At 39.8% G+C, this 20,095-nt stretch overlaps 1 protein-coding gene across 1 annotated transcript in view; it reads left to right on the forward strand.

Moving 5' to 3' along the window:
• FBXW8 (F-box and WD repeat domain containing 8) overlaps nucleotides 1-20,095 on the forward strand; it is a 163,747-nt gene that overhangs the window by 21,963 nt on the left and 121,689 nt on the right. Inside the window, exon 3 of the mRNA XM_058281420.2 lies at nucleotides 18,601-18,765. Within this exon, the coding sequence (XP_058137403.1) occupies nucleotides 18,601-18,765 (165 nt within the window). The remainder of the gene's footprint in view (nucleotides 1-18,600; nucleotides 18,766-20,095) is intronic.

Consider the following 20,095-nt stretch of genomic DNA (forward strand, 5'->3'; position numbering starts at 1 on the left):
ATGTGCCAGCTGGACCCTGAGCCTCAGCAGAGTTGCAACCAACTTTCTAGTTGATTGGGCTTACCCAGGTCAGCTAACAGGGAGATGAGGATGATCAACCATCACACTAAGGAATCGAGAGTCTACAACTGCAAGCAGTAGAGTCCCATCCACCAGCCATGTGGGATGGAAGCCGCTTCTCAATTTAGAAGTGAAGTGGACATTGCTGTCCCAGGGTTCTCAGGATGGAGGAATAAAATATGGATTAGAGTGGATTTTTTGGTATTCTACTATAGAATTATTCTGCCTCTAGCAATGGAAGAAATTATATCATTGATGTGGAGAAAGTGGCTGTGGAAGTTGCTGAAATTAGGGAGAGGGAAAAAGAGTTGTGATATGGGGGCATTTTTGGGACTTGGAGTTGTCCTGAATGATATTGCAGGGACAGATGCAGAACATTATATATCCTGTCATAACTCACTGAATGGACTGGGAGAGAGTGTAAACTCCAATGTAAACTATAATCCATGTGGTGTAGCAGTGCTCCAGAATGTATTCATCAAATGCAATGAATGTACCACACTAATGAAAGAGGTTGTTGATGTGGGAGGAGTGGGGGGTGTGGAGAGTAGGGTATATGGGAACCGCTTATATTTTTAAATATAACTGTGTGTGATCTTTGTATCTTTCTAAAAAAAGATAATAAAAAACAAACAAAAAAGTGAATGGGTTAACAGTACAAACATGAGATTGTTCTCTCATGAACAAATGTGCAGTACTAATACATGGTGTTGATAATAGGGCATGTATGGAAAAATATACCAAGTATATTCTGTGGACCATAGTTAATGGTGATGGTGTGATCATCTTCTTTCATAATCTGTAACATGTTCCACAACAATGTAAGGTGTTGGTGGGGGGGTGATGTGTGGGAATTCTGCACATTATGCATGATTGTTTTGTAAGCTCAAAGCTTCTCTAATAAAAAATGGAAGGAGAGGATATTGAGATAACACAGGTCTTTTGAGGAGTTTTTCAGTCAAAGGTTGGGTGGAGTGTCCTTCCCAAATCTGGTATGTGGACGTGAGAATAGAACAATGTCACTTTCCCCCCTTTCTGTGCCTCACTGGTAACACTAGTCCACGCATAGCTAATCACACTAATTTTTGAACCAAGGGCTATTTCCTTGCCCCCCCCCCCTTTCTTTTTTCTATTTTGAAATGCTGCAACTCACAGTGGTGCTATAAAGTAAAATGTTAGAGACACTTTTATTAGCACATTTTTGCAGCTGAGGCTCACTCAGTGGGGCTTTTACTGAGCAGGGCCATACCAATTCTGGTGTTTTAAAGAAAGGCCAGTAGACTCTGGAAAATTCAGACTTAAAATTGCTAGATTTAATATAGTTTAAGAAATTGACCTGTTAGAAAGATTTCCTTTTGGTTTGTTCCTTTAAAATTTGCTTGTGAAAATTTAAGTCTTTTTCTTGTGATTTTTCCCTTTAGAATTAAAAGAAATTCTTACCATGTGTCATTTTTGTTCTCCTTTAAAAGAGAGAAAAAAGGGCATTCTTCCTTTAATAGTTTGCTAAAGAATTGTTGGCACATTTCTACTTTTAATGCTTAGTTGTAGGTGCAATACTGATCCTTTTTTGGAAGTAATTCTCACTTCTAGCATTTATAAATCCCTCAAAGGGATTTTTGTTTGCTATCCAGGATTTAAACTTTATCCAGAATATTATTTTTCTACAGAATAAGCACTTATGATCTGAGGATTAAGTGGTGGGGATGATGCACCAAAACATCACCTTTTCGTTCAGTGTTTCATCCCATACCCTGTGGTACAAATTTCAGGTTGTGTTATTTAAAACTACTTGGCATACTCCTTGAAGTTGATATGAAAATCTGCTTTCAGCTTCTAAAGTTTTTAAGGTCTGATATATTTGAGACTTCCCAAAAATCTCACTGAAAAGTTCCTCATTTTAAAGTGGCTGAAATTTGTATAGATGAGTTCTCATGAACACTCATCCAAAATATTTAATTGTTGAGTTCTAGTTTATAATCACTGAGCATTAAATTTGCATTCTCCTGAAATGCTGGCTTTTCAAATGCTCCATCTTATAAAAAACAGCCTGGTAGCCAGTTTTTGTACTACGGAATTATAAAGATAACCTCCTGTTTTAGCTTGGCCTTGTAATCCAAGTTGAGTGTAAGAGGAAGAACCCAAATTTTCCCTCTGATATTCTCCAACCATGGGGATGTAAGCTCTAATTCAGGCGCATCTATGGCTGTTTCTCACACGTGGAAGTCATAAGCTTCACAGATCAAGGTGGAAAGTGGGTGAAGAATGGCTGGCTTCTGGTGCCCTGCATGTAGTTAGCGACTAAAACACAACTTAATTGAATGACTGGTAACCCGCATTAGTCATTCTCCAAAGTGTCTTCTACAGAGCCCTAGGCTTTTATTTTATTTTATTTTTTTGATACTAGAAATTGAACCCAGGACCTCATACATTCGAAGTAGGTGCTCAACCACTGAGCTACACCCACCCCACACTAGGCTTTTGAGACAGGACTCCTCTCAAGAAGAGTTCTGGAACCAAAAAAGTTTGGGAAATGCATCTTCTTATATCCTTTTCTTAGAGATTTGCAACATGCCAGCCTGTTTCCATCTCTGAGAAGTCTTGCAGTGAAGAATTCTGCGTAGTTTTGTTTTTATTTAAACCAGTATTTCCCAAACTCATCTGACCATGGAATCCTTCTGTAACATATTAACAGCTACTAAACTTGCTTTGGGAAGTGCTGGTCTATATAATGAAATAATGATACATTATGTGATCTTTTTGCTCCTTTTAGCTTTTGTCAAGCAGTTACAGTTCATAATTGCAGTTACATAGAAAGGTCATGTATTCCAAAGATAGAGTAAGCAGCCACGTTGTTAGCACTCTCTGTCTTTGAGAACCCATGAGGGTCTCTGTATGTTACCCCTTATCTTACATCTTAATCCTGAATTCCAGGGTTCTGTTAGGGGGAAATAGAGTACTTTGCTTTGGAACTATTTGAATTGTGGCCTATCTGTGCTTCATGATTGCCCATTGCTCTTACTCACTCTGGCACGGATAGACATCACCCTGGTGTCATGGGTAGGCTCAGCTGTGGACCTCACATGCCAAAAATAAAACCATGGACAAATGATTATCTATCTAGTAAAACTGGAGCTCTGGTGTTATTGAGTCATTATTTCATTCTCGACTGCCTGACCACTTGTGATCTGATGAGGGCTTGTTTCCCTGTTACCTTTACAGCTAAGATGGAGAAGTGGGATGAGCAAGTTTGTGGGGGAGATCACCAGTTTGGTTGAGGCTGGAGACGAGTACTGGTGAGCACTGAGTTGACAGCGTGCATTTGGGAGCTGCTAGCATGTAGATTGTCTTTAGGAAGCCAGGAAACTGGACAAGCTCAAGCTCATGTGATGGCAGTGTGGTTAAGTGGGTTTGTAACTGATGCTCTGACCATGCCCAGAGTGGGCTGCTTGGTGGATTTCTCTCAGCCTGGGGAGGGCTCCTGTGATTTGCTCCTGTGCTCTGTCTGCAACCCCATTTTGGCTACCTTTGTCATTATTATTTTTTAAATAATGAAGATATGAGGACCCACACACCATATTTTTATCAGATTTGCAGATGATTTATAGATGGGAGAAGTAATTAATGCAATGGATGGCAGAATTGGGATTCCAAGATAATCTGAGGAGGTTAAAATGCCTGGGGGTGGTGGGTGGGGGCGGAAGTGAACAATGAGATGAGATTAAAAATGGATAGGAAGTTTAGGAAATTAAGCATTTAGGAATGAAAAATAATACTGTGGAAGTAAGAAGTATTTGTTTTTTAGGTACAAGTTTATGTTTAAAAAGCCTCTGAAGTGTGACAGTGGTTGAAAGGGAAAGTCTAAGGTTATGTATATTATTATAAGCTAAAAGCTGTAACATGGGGGAAGGGGATTTGGCTCAATGAATAGAGCATCTGCCTACCACATGGGAGGTCCAGGGTTCAAACCCAGGGCCTCCTGACCTGTGTGATGAGCTGGCCCACATGCAGTTCTGATGTGCACAAGGAGTGCTGTGCCATACAATGGTTTCCCCTCCATAGGGGAGCCCCATGTGCAAGGAATGCGCCCCATAAGGAGAGCTGCCCAGCACGAAAAAAGTGTGTGGCGCCATCCTGGCGCCACACACACAGGGAGCTGATGCAGCAAGATGACGCAACAAAAAGAGACACAGATTCCCGGTGCCCCTGACGAGAATACAAGCAGACACAGAAGAACACGTCACAGCAAATGGACACAGAGAACAGACAACGGCCAGGGTAGTATGGTAGGAGGGGGGAAAGAGGAGAGAAATAAAAAACAAAAAAAAAACAAAAAACTGTAACATGGGACTGTATAAGATAGTAAAACCTCATGTAATACACAAATATGGGGGATATTGCATATATAAGACTTTTTACAAAATATAAATACAAATATACTAGAGAGAATGAAAGAATAGCAGCTATGTATGGCAGGAGAGGCATAGAGAGATTGAGAGGTGATAAGTTTTGTTTTTATTTTATTGTTATTGGAATAATGAAAGTGCTCTGGGAGTGTTTGGGGTGATGAATGTACAAATATATGATTATACCGAATACCATTGATTGCACTCTTTGGATGGCTTTATACTTCATTGTGTAACAATAAAATTGATTTGTTTAAAAAAATGAAGAATGATGAACACCAAATTCAAGTTACCATTGGGTGGAGGGAGGTGGGGGTAGAGTATGTGATCACTGAGACTCTGAAGTTTTAAGCTTACTAGTAATATTTTATTTCTTAGATGGGGTATTTTTTTTTTTTTTTTTTAAAGATTTATTTATTTATTTAATTCCCCCCCTCCCCTGGTTGTCTGTTCTTGGTGTCTTTTTGCTGCGTCTTGTTTCTTTGTCCGCTTCTGTTGTCGTCAGCGGCACGGGAAGTGTGGGCGGCGCCATTCCTGGGCAGGCTGCTCTTTCTTTTCACGCTGGGCGGCTTTCCTCACGGGCGCACTCCTTGCGCGTGGGGCTCCCCCACGCGGGGGACACCCTTGCGTGGCACGGCACTCCTTGCACGCATCAGCACTGCGCATGGGCCAGCTCCACACGGGTCAAGGAGGCCCGGGGTTTGAACCGCGGACCTCCCATATGGTAGACGGACGCCCTAACCACTGGGCCAAAGTCCGTTTCCCTAGATGGGGTATTTTTAATATTCTTTATACTCCACCCTCCCCCCCCCCCCCCTTTTTTTTAGGTACTAGGATTGTACCTTGGACCTTGTACATGGGAAGCAGGCCCTCACCACTGAACTTACACCCGCTCCTGTATATCCTTTTGATTGCCTTAAATATTTAATACATTAAACAGGCTCCAGAAGCTGTAGTGACCTTAATTCAGTAGCCATAAAGAATTATCAACAAGTAAAACAACAAATCAGTATGTGATTTTTTGGCAGCCCACATTTGGGAATTGTTCAGTTCTGAATACCACATTTGAAGAGGGACCCTGTAGATGTATAAATATTATAGAATATATTTGGAGAGGTGATGGGTATGGAAAATAGTAATGAAAAATAGTTGAAGGAAATGGGTAATGTTTAGACCAATGACAAATGTCAAAGGGGAAATGTGATGGTAGTCTTCAGCTATATGAAGGGCTAATGTCAAAATCAGGACCATAGATGGAATTAGTTTTCTCCATTGCAGAAGGAAGTATTTTCTAAGATTGCCTTGCAGTGGATCAGACTGATTTGAGAGGTTGGATCTCTACCTAAAGCATTCAAGGAGAGCCTGTCAGAGATGCTGTGAGGCGGCTTTCTGCCATGAGGAGACAATGTGCCTAGTTGTTCTCCAAGGCCATTCTTAATTCTTCAGTTTCTAAAATTTTGAAGACTTGAGTGAGTGTGACATCCTCAGCATTGCAGTGTGCTGTTTGGTTCAGAAAAGTGACAGAAGCCCTCACCATTTTTTTATGCTACCTGGTCTAACTTCTGATGCTGTGCATTCTACACAGTGATGTGATTGTCACACCTAGAGCTTGTGTGCACACATATACAACACAAGTGTAATTAAAGAAGCTAGAACTTCTTTGTGCCATCAGAGAGTTCCCTTGATCAATATTGATTTGACATACTTTTGGTTGAATAAGGTATTATTATATTGATTTCTTTTAACTTAGTTTGCTTGAGTTGGAAGGTCTGAAAATTTGAGACTGTAAGAAAGTTAATGGCTTTCTAACTTAAAGTAATATTTGAAACAGCATAATAAGGAATTCATGGGTCCTGTAGTGCTATCATTAGTGACCTTAGTAGTATGTGGCATAATGGAAAGAATGACATTTATAGAATATTTTTCTGTGAGCTCTTTGACTGAAATATACAGCAGTCAACTTGGTGGGATATAATTATTCACATTTTAAAGATGAGGAAACAAAGGTCTCAAGGTCATAGAATTCACTATTGTTAAGGACATCTTAGGACCTGAATTCCCAACACCCCACCCCCACTCATGTTTCAGAGGAGGAAAGAGGCACAGAGAAGCTTAGTGAATTTCTGATAGTAACACAATTAGTCAAAGACATGGCACTAGAATCTAGGTTTCTTACCACAAGTGTAAGTAATTTTTCTTTATATCATGCTGCTTCTTGATGCAGCTGATCATGTAGATATGTTCTTAAAAATGTTACCAAAATTATATATAGGGAAGCAGATGTGACTCAAGTTATAGAGCTTCCACCTACCATATGGGAGGACCTGGGTTCGATCCCTGGGGCCTCCTGGTGAAAAAGAAGAGAAAGCATGCCTATGTGGCAAGCCAGTGCCCACACGAGTGCCTGCGTGGTGAGCCAATGCCCCACGCAAGTGAGGCATGCAGCAAGATGATGACCCATCAAAAGAGAGACAAGGGGATAGTCAAGGTGAAGCGCAGCAGAATCTAGGAACTGAGGTGTGCATTGACAGGGAGCCTCTCTCCCCATCAGAGGTCTCCAGGGTGAAATCCCGGTGAATCCTAGAGGAGAGAAAATGAGAAGACAACACAGACAGCAAAAACAGCAGAGCAGGAGGAGGGAAAAGGAGGTAATAAATAAGTTTTAAAAAATTAAAAACTTAAAAATTATATATATATATATCTCTCTATCATTTTAGGTCTCCTTGGGAAAATCATCATGTGAAGGGTCTCTGCCATGAATTCTTTTGGAAAATGTAGAATTAATTTGAATATAAAGAACTCCCTTCTTAATTTAAAAATTTTGTTATAATTTTTATCTGTGCGAACTTAATGTGGATTTTGTCCTTTTATTCTACTAATATGATGCATTACATTGATTTTTGTATGCTAAATCAACATTGCATTCTTGGAGTAAATCACACTTGGTCATGGTATATAATGTTTTTTATATATTGCTGGATTTGATTTGCTAGTATTTTGTTGAAGATTTTTGTGCCTATAAGGGATATTGTAGTTTTCTTGTGATGTCTTTTTCTGGTTTTAGTGTCAGTATAATACTGGCCTCAAAGAATGGGTTGGGAAGTGTTCCTTCTCTGCTCTTTTTTGGAAGTTTGTGAAAGATTGGTGCTAATTGTTCTTTAAGTGTTTGGTAAAATTCACTGGTGAAGCCATCTAGGCCTCGACTTGTCTTTGTGGGAAATTTTTTGATTAATGATTCAACCTCTTGATATAGCTCTTTCAGAATTTCTATTTCTTCCTGAATCAGTTTTGGTGGTTTGTATATTTCTAGAATTTGTTGATTTCATCTAGATAATCTAATTTGTTGGCATACAGTTGTTCATAGTATTCTGTTATAATCCTTTTTATTACTGTAAGGTTAGTAGTTATATCCCCTCTTTCATTCCTGATTTTAGTAATTTGTTTTCTACCTTTATTCCCCTTGGTCATTTGGGCTAAAGCAGGGGTTCTTAACAAAGGTTCTGTGAGCTTGAATTGAAATAAAAAAAACAACAACATTATTCTTGTGGGGATGTGTTGGTGTGGGTGCGATATATTTATTAAATAATACACAGTATAGTGTGAACCTAGTAAGGGATATGTGGTTTTTATCTGACTGGCAAAGAGGCCTATGGAAGAAAAAAGGTTAAGAACTCCTGGGCTAAAGGTTTGTCAGTTTTACCAAATCTTTTAGAGAACCAACTTTTACTTTCTTTGATTTGGTCTAATGTTTTTCTTTTCTCTATTTCATTTCTATTTCTTTTCCTGCTGTGGTCTTTATTTTTATTTTTTCCTTCGGCTTACTTTGAGTTTAGTTTGCTCTTCTTTTCTAGTTTCTTTTTTTCAAAGCTAGAAGACAAGATTATTGATTTGAGATCTTTTTCAATATAGACATCTGCATATTTTAATATAGGCATTTGCAGCTATAAATTTTCCATTATATTATAGTGCTTTAGTAGTTTTTTATGTTGTATTTTTGTTTTCCATATTGAAGTATTTTCTAAATTCTCTTGCAAATTTTTCTTTGACCCATTGTTTATTTAGGAGAATGTTGTTTAATTTCCACATACTTGTAAATTTTCCTAATTTCTTTCTGTTACTGATTTCTAATTTCATTCCACTGTGACCAGAGAACATACTTAGTATGATTTCAATCCTTTTAAATTTGAGACTTGTTTTATGGCCTAATATATGGCCTAAATTGGAGAATGTTCCATTATACTTGAAAAAAATGTGTATTCTGTTTTTGTTGGGTGGAGCATTCTATGGATGTCTGCTTGGTCTAGTTGGTTTATATTCAAATCTTCTTTTAACTTGAGATTCTGCCTAGTTGTTCTACCCATTCTTGAAGCGAGTATTGAAGTCTCCAATTATTACTGTTGAACTGTCTGTTTCTCTCTTCAATTCTATGAGTTTTTGCTTCATATATTTTGGAGGCTGTTGTTAAGGGCATCTATGTTTATAATTGTAATGTTTTCTTGATGGATTGATCCTTTTATCCTATAAAGAGTCCTTCTTTGTCTTCTAGTAACAGTATTTGTCAGAGGCTATTTTGTCTGATATTAGTATTAATATATCCACTTAGTTCTCTTGGGTACTGTTTGTGTGGTATATCTTTTCCTGTCCTTTCACTTTCATCCTTTTTGAGTCTTTGAATCTAAAGTATATGTCATGTAGTCAGCGTATAGTTAGGTCTTATTTGTTTACCTATTCTGCCGATCTCTGCCTTTTTATTGGACTTATAGTCTGTTTACATTTAATGTAATTACTGATAAGGCAGTGTTTAATGTCTTCCATTTTGCTGTTTGTTGTCTGTATACCTTATCCTTATGTCTTTTTTTGGTCATTCTATCACTATCCTTTTGTGTTAAATATGAATTTTCTAGTATACCATCTTAATTCTTTGTTGTTTTTTTACTATATATTTTTAGTTATTTTTTTTCCTCCCCCCCTTGCTATTTTTTTTTTTTTAAAGATTTATTTATTTTTATTTAATCTCCCCCCCCCTGCCCCTGGTTGTCTGTTCTCGGTGTCTAATTGCTGCGTCTTGTTTCTTTGTCCGCTTCTGTTGTCGTCAGCAGCACGGGAAGTGTGGGTGGCGCCATTCCTGGGCAGGCTGCACTTTCTTTTTCACGCTGGGCGGCTTTCCTCACGGGCGCACTCCTTGCACGTGGGGCTCCTCCACGTGGGGGACATGCCTGCGTGGCACGGCACTCCTTGCGCGCGTCAGCACTGCGCATGGGCCAGCTCCACACGGGTCAAGGAGGCCCGGGGTTTGAACCGCGGACCTCCCATATGGTAGACGGACGCCCTAACCACTGGGCCAAAGTCCGTTTCCCCCCCCTTGCTATTTTTGCTGTCTTTGTCCATTTGTTGTGTGATCTTCTGTGATCTCTTTTTGTCTTCTCATTTTCTCCTCTAGGATTCATCGGGATTCAATCCTGGGGGCCTCTGATGTGGAGAGAGGTTCCCTGTCACTTGCGCCACCTCAGTTCCTGGTTTCTGTTGTGCCTCACCTTGAATCTCTCCTTTGTCGCGTCATCATCTTGCTATGTGGCTCACTGTGTGGGAACTTGGTCACCATGCAGGCACGCCTTTACCAGGAGGCAGTGAGGATCTAACCTTTGTCCTCCCATATGTTAGATGGAAGCCAAGTACTTGAGCCACATCTGCTTCCCTAGTTATTTTCTTAATGGTTGTCCTGGGGATTAAAATTAACTTCTTAACTTAAAAACAATCTAGTTTGTATTAATACCAACTTAATTTCAATAGTGTACCAAAATTTTGTTCCAGTATAGCTTCATGCCCTCTCTCTTCATTTGTACTATTATAGTCATACAAATTATATCTATACATTGTAAGTTCCATCAATGCAGTTTTATAATTATTGCTTTGTGCAGTTCTTTTAAATCATATAGAGGAAAAGATTTCAAACAAAAATATATTTATCCTCATAGTGATAAATAGTCTGTGCTCTTTATATCTTCATGTGGATTCAAGTTACTGTATAATGTCCTTTTATTTCTACCTGAAGGACTCCTGTAATGTTTCTTGTAGGGCAAATCTACTAGCAATAAATTCTCTCATTTTTTCCTTTATCTGGACATATCTTAATTTTATCTTTGTCATTGAAGACTAGTTTTGCTGGATATAGAGAGCCTGGTTGATGTAATTTTTTTTGCTTTCTGCATTTAGAATATGTACTCCTACTGCCTTCTGACTTCCCTGGTTTCCTTTTCTTTTTAAGTTTTCATTTTTTTTCAATTAAAAATTTATTCAAGTGTATCATTCTTCCATGATCACACATAAACAATAAATGTATAGTAAAAGTTGTGAACTTATAAAACAAATGTGTAATATCATACAGCACTCCCATACATTACCGCACTACCAATATCTTGCATTGTTATGAAATATTTTTAACAAATTATGAAAGCACATCATCAAAGTATTACTGCTATTAATAACTATGGTCTATAGCTTACATTTGTTCCTCCAACCCCTGGTTTCATTCCTGATTTTATTTATTTGTATCTTCTCTCTTTTTTTCTTTGTTAGTCTTGCTAAAGGTTTTTTGATTTTATTGATCTCAGACATCTTTTGGTTTTATTGATTTTTCGCTGTTGACTTTTTGTTCTCAATTTCATTTATTTCTGCTCTAAACTTTATTTTTTTCTGCTTGCTTTGAGATTGGTTTGCTGTTCTTTTAATAGTTTTTCAGTAGTTAGGCCTTTGATTTTAGCTCTTTTTTTCTTTTTTAATATAGGTAATTAGGGCTATAAATTTCTCTCTAAGCACTGCCTTCACTGTATCCCGTAAGTTTTGATAAGTTGTGTTGTTTTCATTTGTCTCGAGATATCTACTAATTTCTCTTGTAATTTCTTCTTTGACCCACTGATTGTTTAGGAGTATGTTGTTTAGCTTCCATATATTTGCAAATGTTCTCCTTCTCTGCCTATTATTGATTTCCAGCCTATTATTGATTTCCCATTATGATGAGAGAAGGTGCTTTGTATAATTTCAGTCTTCTTAAATTTATTGAGAGCTGTATTGTGGCCCAACATGTGGTCTATCCTGGAGAACTATCCATGAGCACTTGAGAAGAATGTATAACCTGCTGATTTGGGATGCAGTTTGTCAGGTCCAGCTCATTTATCATGTTGTTCAAGTTCCCTGTTTTGTTGTTGATCTTCTATCTATTGATGTGAGTGACATGTTGAAGTTTCCAGTTATTGTTATAGAGATGTCTATTTCTCCTTTCAGTTTTGCCAGAGTTTGTTTCATATATTTTGGGGCACCCTGGTTCAGTGCAGAGATATTTGTGACTATTACTGGTATATTGTTTCTTTTATTAATATATAATGGCCTTCTGCATCTTTTATCCCTTTTTTGCATTTGAAGTCTGTTTTGTCTGACACCAATATAACTACCCCTGCTCTCCTATGGTTATTATTTGTGTGAAATATCTTTTTTCCCCCTTTCACTTTCAGTTTGTTTGCATCCTTGGGTCTAAGGTGAGTTGCCTCCAACAGCATATGGATCATTCTTATTTTCTTATCCATTCTGTCAGCCTGTGTCTTTTGATTGGGAAATTTAATCCATTAACATTCAGTGTTTATTACTGTAAAGGCATTACTTACTTCAACCATTTTATCCGTTGGTTTTCATATGTCATGTCTTATTTTTGTTCATCTTTTTACCTTTTTGGTTACCCTTTCTGATGGTCTTCACTTATAAACTCCCCTCCAAGCTTCTCTCTTGTCTTTTCTTTTCTGGCTGCAGAGCTCTCTTTAGTGTTTCCAGCAGAGCTGAATTCTTGTTTACAAACTCTCTCAGTTTCTGTTTATCTCTATTTTAAACTCACCATCATATTTGAAGGACTCTTTTGCCAGATAAAGAATTCTTGGCTGGCGGTTTTTCTCTTTCAGTACCTTAATTATATCATACCACTGTCTTCTTGACTCCATGGTTTCTGAAGAGAAATCTGTACTAAGTCTTATTAGATTACCCTTGTATGTGATGTTTTGCTTCTTCCTTGCTGCTTTCAGAATTTTCTCTTTATCTTTGGCATTTTGCATTCTGAATAATTTTTGGCATTTGGCATTCTGAGTATTATGTGTCTTGGAGTAGTTCTATATGCAATATGCTGTGCTTCCTGTATATGTTTATTCATGTCTTTCGTGAGAGTTGAGAAATTTTCGGCCATTATTTCTTTAATTACTCTTTCTTCCCCTTTTCCCTTCTCTTCTCCTTCTGGAAGTCCCATAATATGTATGTTGGTGCATTTCATTCTATCATTCAGCTCTCCATGCTCCTGTTCACTTTTTTCCATTCTTTTTTCTCTCTGTTCTTCTCTCTTTCAATTTCAGCTATTTTGTCCTCTATGTCACTTATTCTTTCTGCCATGATTTCAAATCTGCACTTGTGTGCCCACATTGGTTTTTTTAAGATTTATTATTTATTTATTTCTCTCCCCTACCCCCCCCCCCAAGTTGTCTGCTCTCTGTGTCCATTTGCTGTGTGTTCTTCTGAGTCCGCTTGTATTCTTGTCAGCGGCACTGGGAAAATGTGTCTATTTTTTGTTGTGTCATCTTGCTGTGTCAGCTCTCTGTGTGTGTGGTGCCACTCCTAGGTAGGCTGGACTTTTTTCGCGTGGGGCAGCTTTCCTTACAGGGTGCACTCCTTGTGCATGGGGCTCACCTACACAGGGGATGCCCCTGCATGGCACGGCACTCCTTGGCACCTTAGCATTGCACGTGGGCCAGCTCACCACATGGGTGAGGAGGCCCTGGGTTTGAACCCTGGACCTTCCATGTGGTAGATGGATGCTCTATCAGTTGAGCCATATTATATTTTTAATCTCACTTATTATGTCTTTCATTCCCATAAGCTCTGTTATTTTTCTATCCAAGGTTTCAAATTTTTCTTTATGTTCACCCAGTGTCTTCTTAATGCCCTTTATTTAACCATGTTGTCTTTTTTTTTTAAAGATTTATTTATTTCTCTCCCCTCCCCCCCCCCCCGGTTGTTCTCTGTGTCCATTTGCTGTGTCTTCTTTGTCCGCTTCTGTTGTTGTCAGCGGCACAGGAATCTGTGTCTCTTTTGTTGCATCATCTTGTCGCACCAGCTTTCTGTGTGTGCGGCACCATTCCTGGGCAGGCCGCACCTTCTTTTGCGCTGGGTGGCTCTCCCCACGGGACGCACTCACTGCGCGCGGGGCTCCCCTATGCGGGGGACAGCCCCGGGTGGCACGGCATTCCCCGTGCACATCAGCACTGAGCATGGGCCAGCTCAAGGAGGCCCGGAGTCCGAACTGCGGACCTCCCATGTGAAAGATGGATGCCCCAACCACTGGGCAAAGTCCACCGCCCCCATGTTGTCTTTCAACTTCGTGATTTGATTTAGGAGATTTGTATCATTGATTAGCTGTTTGAAGTTCTGTGTCTCATCTGGAGCTTTGATTTGTTCCTTCTCCTGAGTTGTATCTTCCTTTTTCTTCGTATGGGTTGTAATTTCTTGCTGATGTCTGTGCATCAGATCAGGATGCTGAGTTTACTCTGATGTCCAATTTCTTTCTCTTGCCCAAGGATTTACTGTTAAGTGGCTGTGTGTTAGCACTATTCTTTGACTCTTTTTTTTTTTAGATTTTTATTTTTTTAAATTTCTTAAGCCCCACCCCCTGCCCCCGAGTTATCTTCTCTCTGTGTCCATTTGCTGTGTGTTCTTCTGTGACCACTTCCATCCTTATCAGCTGCTCCGGGATTCTGTATTTCTTTTTGCTGCGTCATCTTGTTGTGTCAGCTCTCTGTGTGTGCGGCGCCATTCTTGGGCAGGCTGCACTTTCTTTTGAGCTGGGCGGCTCTCCTTACGGGGTGCACTCCTTGCAACGTGGGGCTCCCCTACGTGGGGGACACCCCTGCGTGGCAGGGCACTCCTCGTGCACATCAGCACTGCACATGGGCCAGCTCCACACGGGTCAAGGAGGCCCGGTGTTTGAACTGCGAACCTCCCATGTGGTAGGCAGACACCCTATCCATTGGGCCAAGTCTGCTTCCCTGTTCTTTGACTCTTGATTCTACTTGTTCTGGATATTTAGGATTGCCCCCATTTAACTGCACAAACCAGTGCTAAGGACCAATAATGGGGTGCAGGCCAGTTTCCAAGGTCCTTGGAGAGGGGGCAGTAAAGGCACTATTTATTTATCTATTTATTTATTATCCCCCCCTTTTATTTATTTATTATTTCCCTCTTTCTGTGCACTTTTCTGGGCTGCCAGGAGATGGTGCCGTGTCAGACCTCTTGAGTTTAGACCCCAGGTGCTAGGGGGGAATGCATTCAGTGTAACTCTGCAGCTGGTGGTACAGAAGCAATGTCCTCAGGGCTGTCCAAGCATCTCAAACTTTCTCAGAAGATGTTCTCCCTTGACTAGCCACACCTTCCCTTTCTCTGTCTCCTCTGCAACTAACCCAGGGCAGTAGGGAGGGTATTTGAGAAATCAAATTATCTTTAGCTTCCAGTGGGCTCTGGGTACAAACAATGTCATGGCCCCACCTGACCTGGAAGTGTGCGACCCCTCCAGTGCAGCCCAGTAAGTTTGCTGGCCAAAGTCTGAATTTGCTGTAGGCTGTGTCCCTCCCTCTTCCTTTTCTTGGGGAAGAGGACCCCTGCAACCCCCTCAATCTGTAGCAACTGCAGTTCACAGCTCCTGCAGTCTGCAGACTGCTGTTTGCTCTGAGTATGGGTGGATGGGCGCCAGCTGCTGTTGCGCCAGCTTTACTCATGGGATTGTTTAGCCAGCTGAGTCTCCTTTCCTTTGCCCCTGTCTCTTCTGGGTGGTGTCTCACCTGTCCCTGGTGTTCTGAGCCCCAGAGTAGCCCTCCAGACAGTCTCTGTCTGTCCTCTAGCTATTTTTTTCCAGGAGAGAAGTGATTCCCTCTGCCTCTCTTAATTCTCCATCTTCTTGGTAGTCTCCATAAGTTTTCTTGAGACATATTAGCTCGGTTCCTTCCATGGTTTCTGATGAGAAATACAGAATCCCTTGTCTGCAGTGAGTCTTTTTCTCTTTCTGCTTTTAGGAATCTGTTGATTTCTTGAGTTTATTTTACATGGCATTAAGTAAGTTTCTTGGATGTGCAGATTAGTGATCAAATTTGGAAAGTTTTTGGCCATTATTTTTTCAAAATTTTTTTTCTGTCTCTGTCTTTCATTTGGAGTACTTCCGTTATGCATATGCTGGTACACAGTTCTCTGAGGTTCTGTTCATTTTCTTCATTCTTATGTTTTATATATGTTATTGCTTTGCTTTTCGTTCACTATTCTTCTTGCTCAGAGTGGATAATCTCACTGACCCCTCTTCAGTTTGCTGAGTCTTTCTTCTGCCAGCTAGGTCTTTTGTTGAGCCCTCTAGTAAAATTTTCATTTCAGTCTGTAATTTTAAATTCCAGAAATTCTATTTGGTTCTTTTAAATAATTTCTCTTTATTGAGATTCTCTATTTTATAAGGCATTTTTCTCAGTGTTTCTTTTAATATTTTAGACATGCTTTCCTTTAGTATTTTGAACATATTTATAAAACGGTTTTAAAGTCTCTTAAGTCCAATGTCTGGACTTCCTCTGGGATAGTTTCTACTGACTACTCTTTTACCTGTATATGGGCCTTATTTTTCTCTTTCTTTGTTTGCCTCATAACTTTTTGTTGAAAACTGAACATTTCAAATAGTATGACATGGAAACTCTGGAAGTCAGATTCTCACTCCTCAGAATTATTTGTTTTTGCTGTTTACTTTTTAGGGACTTTACTGGACTAACTTATAATGTTTATATTATTTGTCATGTGCAGCCACGGAAGTCTTTGTTCAGTTAATTTCCAGATCAGCTAATGATTAGAGAGAGATTTTCTTAAATGTCTTGAACCAGTAAATCTCTCAGCTTTTGCTGAGGGGCTCTGTGTATGTGTTGGAGGATGCCTTCAATGCTCTGTCAGTTCACAGTTCTGCCTTAGCCTTTACTTCCTGTTTGCACAGGTCAAGCTAGAGTGAGAGATCAGGGCCTTCCCTAGATATACAGATGCAGGTAGCATTCTTGATTACCAGTTATATGTTGAAGCCTTTAAAATCCCACTGTAAACATCCCATCCTTTAGTATTTCATTTTAAGTTTTTGGCCAGCCTCTTGCTAGCCCAAACTGGTATCACCACCTCAGGCCAGCTACAATGTTAAACAGTTGCCCCTGATTGTTTTTGTCAAATGCCCTGTCAAATGATAAAGACAATAAAGACAAACCTTGCGAATGGGATTTTTTTTTTCCCAGCAAGCTGCCGGACAGGGAAAATAGTGAGCGTTCTCTGGTGATGAGACTTTTGGAGAGCTCCAAACCCTTTCTGGCTCCTCCAGTGGTTTTCATACCTACTTTAGTTGTGAGACTCTTGGTTTTCAAGGCTATTCCAGAGGTGGGAAGATGGGAGATTGAATTGGCACAAGTTAAAATGCTATGGAGGTCATTATTCTTACTGAAATTCAACCATTTTCTTGAATAAGTTCTCCTTAGAATGTTGCAGGCTTTTAGTTAATTTCCAGAGTTCTAGAAACTGGTTTTAACAGATTTTGCCAGTGTTCTTACTGTGTTTATGGAGAGGCAGATTTGGGAGGTCATATTATGCTGCCATCCCAAAATTTAACCCCCTATCAGTACTTTATAAAATGAGACACATCTGTGCAGTGAAAGTTCACCGTGCACATGCTTGTGTGCTACCTCACTTTGTCTCATATTCTCTTTTCCTGTCTGTATATTTGATGTCTTGAAATGTCCTTAAGGGAGTTGTAGAGCAAGTTGCTTTATGGTGCATCTTGGAAACCCAGTCTCAGGCATAACAGAAACTTTCAGCAAATGAGCGCTTTATTACTTACACAGGAGAAAGGATCCAAAAGAGCAGGGGAAGAGAACCCATTATGGCCGGTCTCCTGGGGAGGTCAGAGTTAGTGGATGGCAGCCCTTTATATCCCACTTCCTATTGGAGGGGAGACACAAATCTGTACTGTTTGAGAGAATTCCTGCCCTAATAAGTTTCTGGGGCTGCTCATCTCTAGTTTCTGGGCTTAAGGTCCGGTTGGACCTCTTCATTAGACCTAACATCTCCCACACAGGTTGTGGAATGGGAACACTGATATATCATTGCACAATAGAAGAGGAGGCAGGGGTAGGCAATAACTGGGAGATGTGTTCTCTTGCAGGAGTGCTGAGGAGTACAGGCTACTGTAGACCAATGGTGACTGCTCTTATTTTATTAGAAGTAAGTCATAACCTTAGACTGTGTTATTATAATGCACTATAGACCGCAGGGCACATTGGTCTGTTAGACCAGTTTCTCATCTAGCTAGCAGAGTCCATCTTTTGCAGTCTAGACAGTTTTGTACATTTTGCTTTGATGAAATTCATCTTTCCCCAAATTTAGGGTTGGGGAAAAAAAGAGCACTTAATAGCTAAAATGGCCCATCTCCTCTGGATACTTTTGGGATTTGAAATTTAGGCCAGACGTAACATTAATTTCTGTATATCAACTCTTACAGTCCTAGTTAACAAATTGAATTTTCTGTTACTTTGATCCATACATTTAGAACCTAATTTCTCACATGTAATATAAATGTAAATTTCTTATATGACCAGAATTCTTGAACTTTTGTATCATTATTTTATTGCATCTTTTTATTTCAGAGACCATCAGTTTCTAGTTCTGTAAAATGGATATACAATTGCCTTTTGGTAAAAAAGAGATTCTCTGTAGGTTGTGCATGATTGTATAGCTGTTAACATGCTAGTGTGTATTTTTTGATTATATAGCTGTTAACATGCTAGTGTGTATTTGTTTTCACCTGTTATATGTTAGGTAATTTAATCAAGCAGTCTCAAATGTGATTTTTGGATGGTTGTACAACAATTCTGAAATCTTGAAAGATAAAACTAGAAACATTTGCTTATATTCTTTTTCACCTCAGAGTGTTTTGTTAATGAGATATTTTATACTGCCATAAACCCAGGACAATAATAAAGGTGTTGATTGATTTTTGGATGACAAGGGGCTTGTCTAATTGCAGAATTTGACATTTGTGTCACTTCTGTTTTAGGTGAGCAAGACATGGAAGGTGATTGCAGAAGATGAGGTGCTCTGGTACAGACTGTGCCAGCAGGAAGGGCACCTTTCTGAGAGCAGCATCTCTGATTATTCGTGCTGGAAGCTTGTCTTCCAAGAGTGCCGAGCCAAGGAACATATGTTAAGAACCAACTGGAAGGTAGGCAATAGCCAATAACATTACCTGTAGAAAAATAGCCTGCAAGGGCATGGGACTGCATGCCTGGGATTAAACACTGAATCCCTTGAATTACATCCTCAGGGTAATTGCCAAAAGGGATGGTAGAGGTATGTGATGGTATCTCCCTCAGCTGCTGGTGATTTGTTGCCCATTTAGTTCTCCATTAGATTATCTGCCCCCATTTTCAGCCAGGAGCATCTTCTTGTTCTCCAAGAGAGGAAGAGTGACATTGGGTTGCCAGTTCTGTCTGATGACTGGGGTCTTTGGAGTAGTGCTTAATGGAGCCCCTTTCTCTTGTGCAGTTTTCTGGTGGGAATATAGAAAGTCAAAGCCTCACCTGAATACAATGGGGTAAAAAAATGTTGTCTCCAGTTAAATGTAAGAGGAGTTATTAAACATCTCTAAGTACTGCTTTCTTTTCCCTCACATTAACTATTGACTTACTTCCATAACATTTATCACCTCAAAATCTCTACAGAAATGTTAGATCACAGCTAAGAATTTCTTCAACAGAGTGTTTCTATAGGAAATAACTGTCAAGAATTGTGTTACATAAAGCTGTTTGAGGCATGACAAGACACCAGTGTGGTGATGTCTTTCCACCTTGGTAGCTGTAAAACCAGTTGTAGAAAGGGGGTAGAACAAAACTTTTTCCTCTCCTGTAAATGTCAGACCTAATAGACGTTGAGAATAATAAACTCCTGCTCATAACTGATGGTGACATAATACCTTTGTACATGTCTGTCCCCAGTCACCTCATAACCTGACTAGTGACAGATACACTTGATCTGGGTAATCTCACACAGTTTCTAGCAAAGTAAGTAAAAGCAGTGCTTTTCTAATTCGGGGTTTCTCAATGTCGACATGACATTTATTGATATTTTGGGCCAGATAATTCTTTGTCGTAGGGGCTGTCCTGTGCACTGTAGGATATTGAGCAGCATCACTGGCCACTGACCATTAGATGCCAGTAGCATTTCCTCCCTTCCTCTAGTCATGACAACCCAAAATACCTCTAGACATTGCCAGATGTCCTCTCGGGAGCAAAAATTGCTCCTGATTGAGAACCACTGTTCTAAGGAGAATTAGTGTAGCTATTCTTCTTAAGCCATTAAATCCCCTCCACTAAATGAAATCATGCTGGCCCCACAGAGTCATTTTGCATCCATACACGGTAATGAACTCATTTGTGGGGGCATACTTGGCCTTGTTGTTACCTGTGTGCCTGATAAGACCTGATGGATACAAGTGAAGAGGAAGAATGCAGATTTTTTAAAAAGGAAGCTGTTTAGACAAGCTGGGAACCAGA

This window comes from Dasypus novemcinctus, chromosome 19 (assembly GCF_030445035.2).
Source record: "Dasypus novemcinctus isolate mDasNov1 chromosome 19, mDasNov1.1.hap2, whole genome shotgun sequence".
NCBI lineage: Eukaryota > Metazoa > Chordata > Mammalia > Cingulata > Dasypodidae > Dasypus > Dasypus novemcinctus.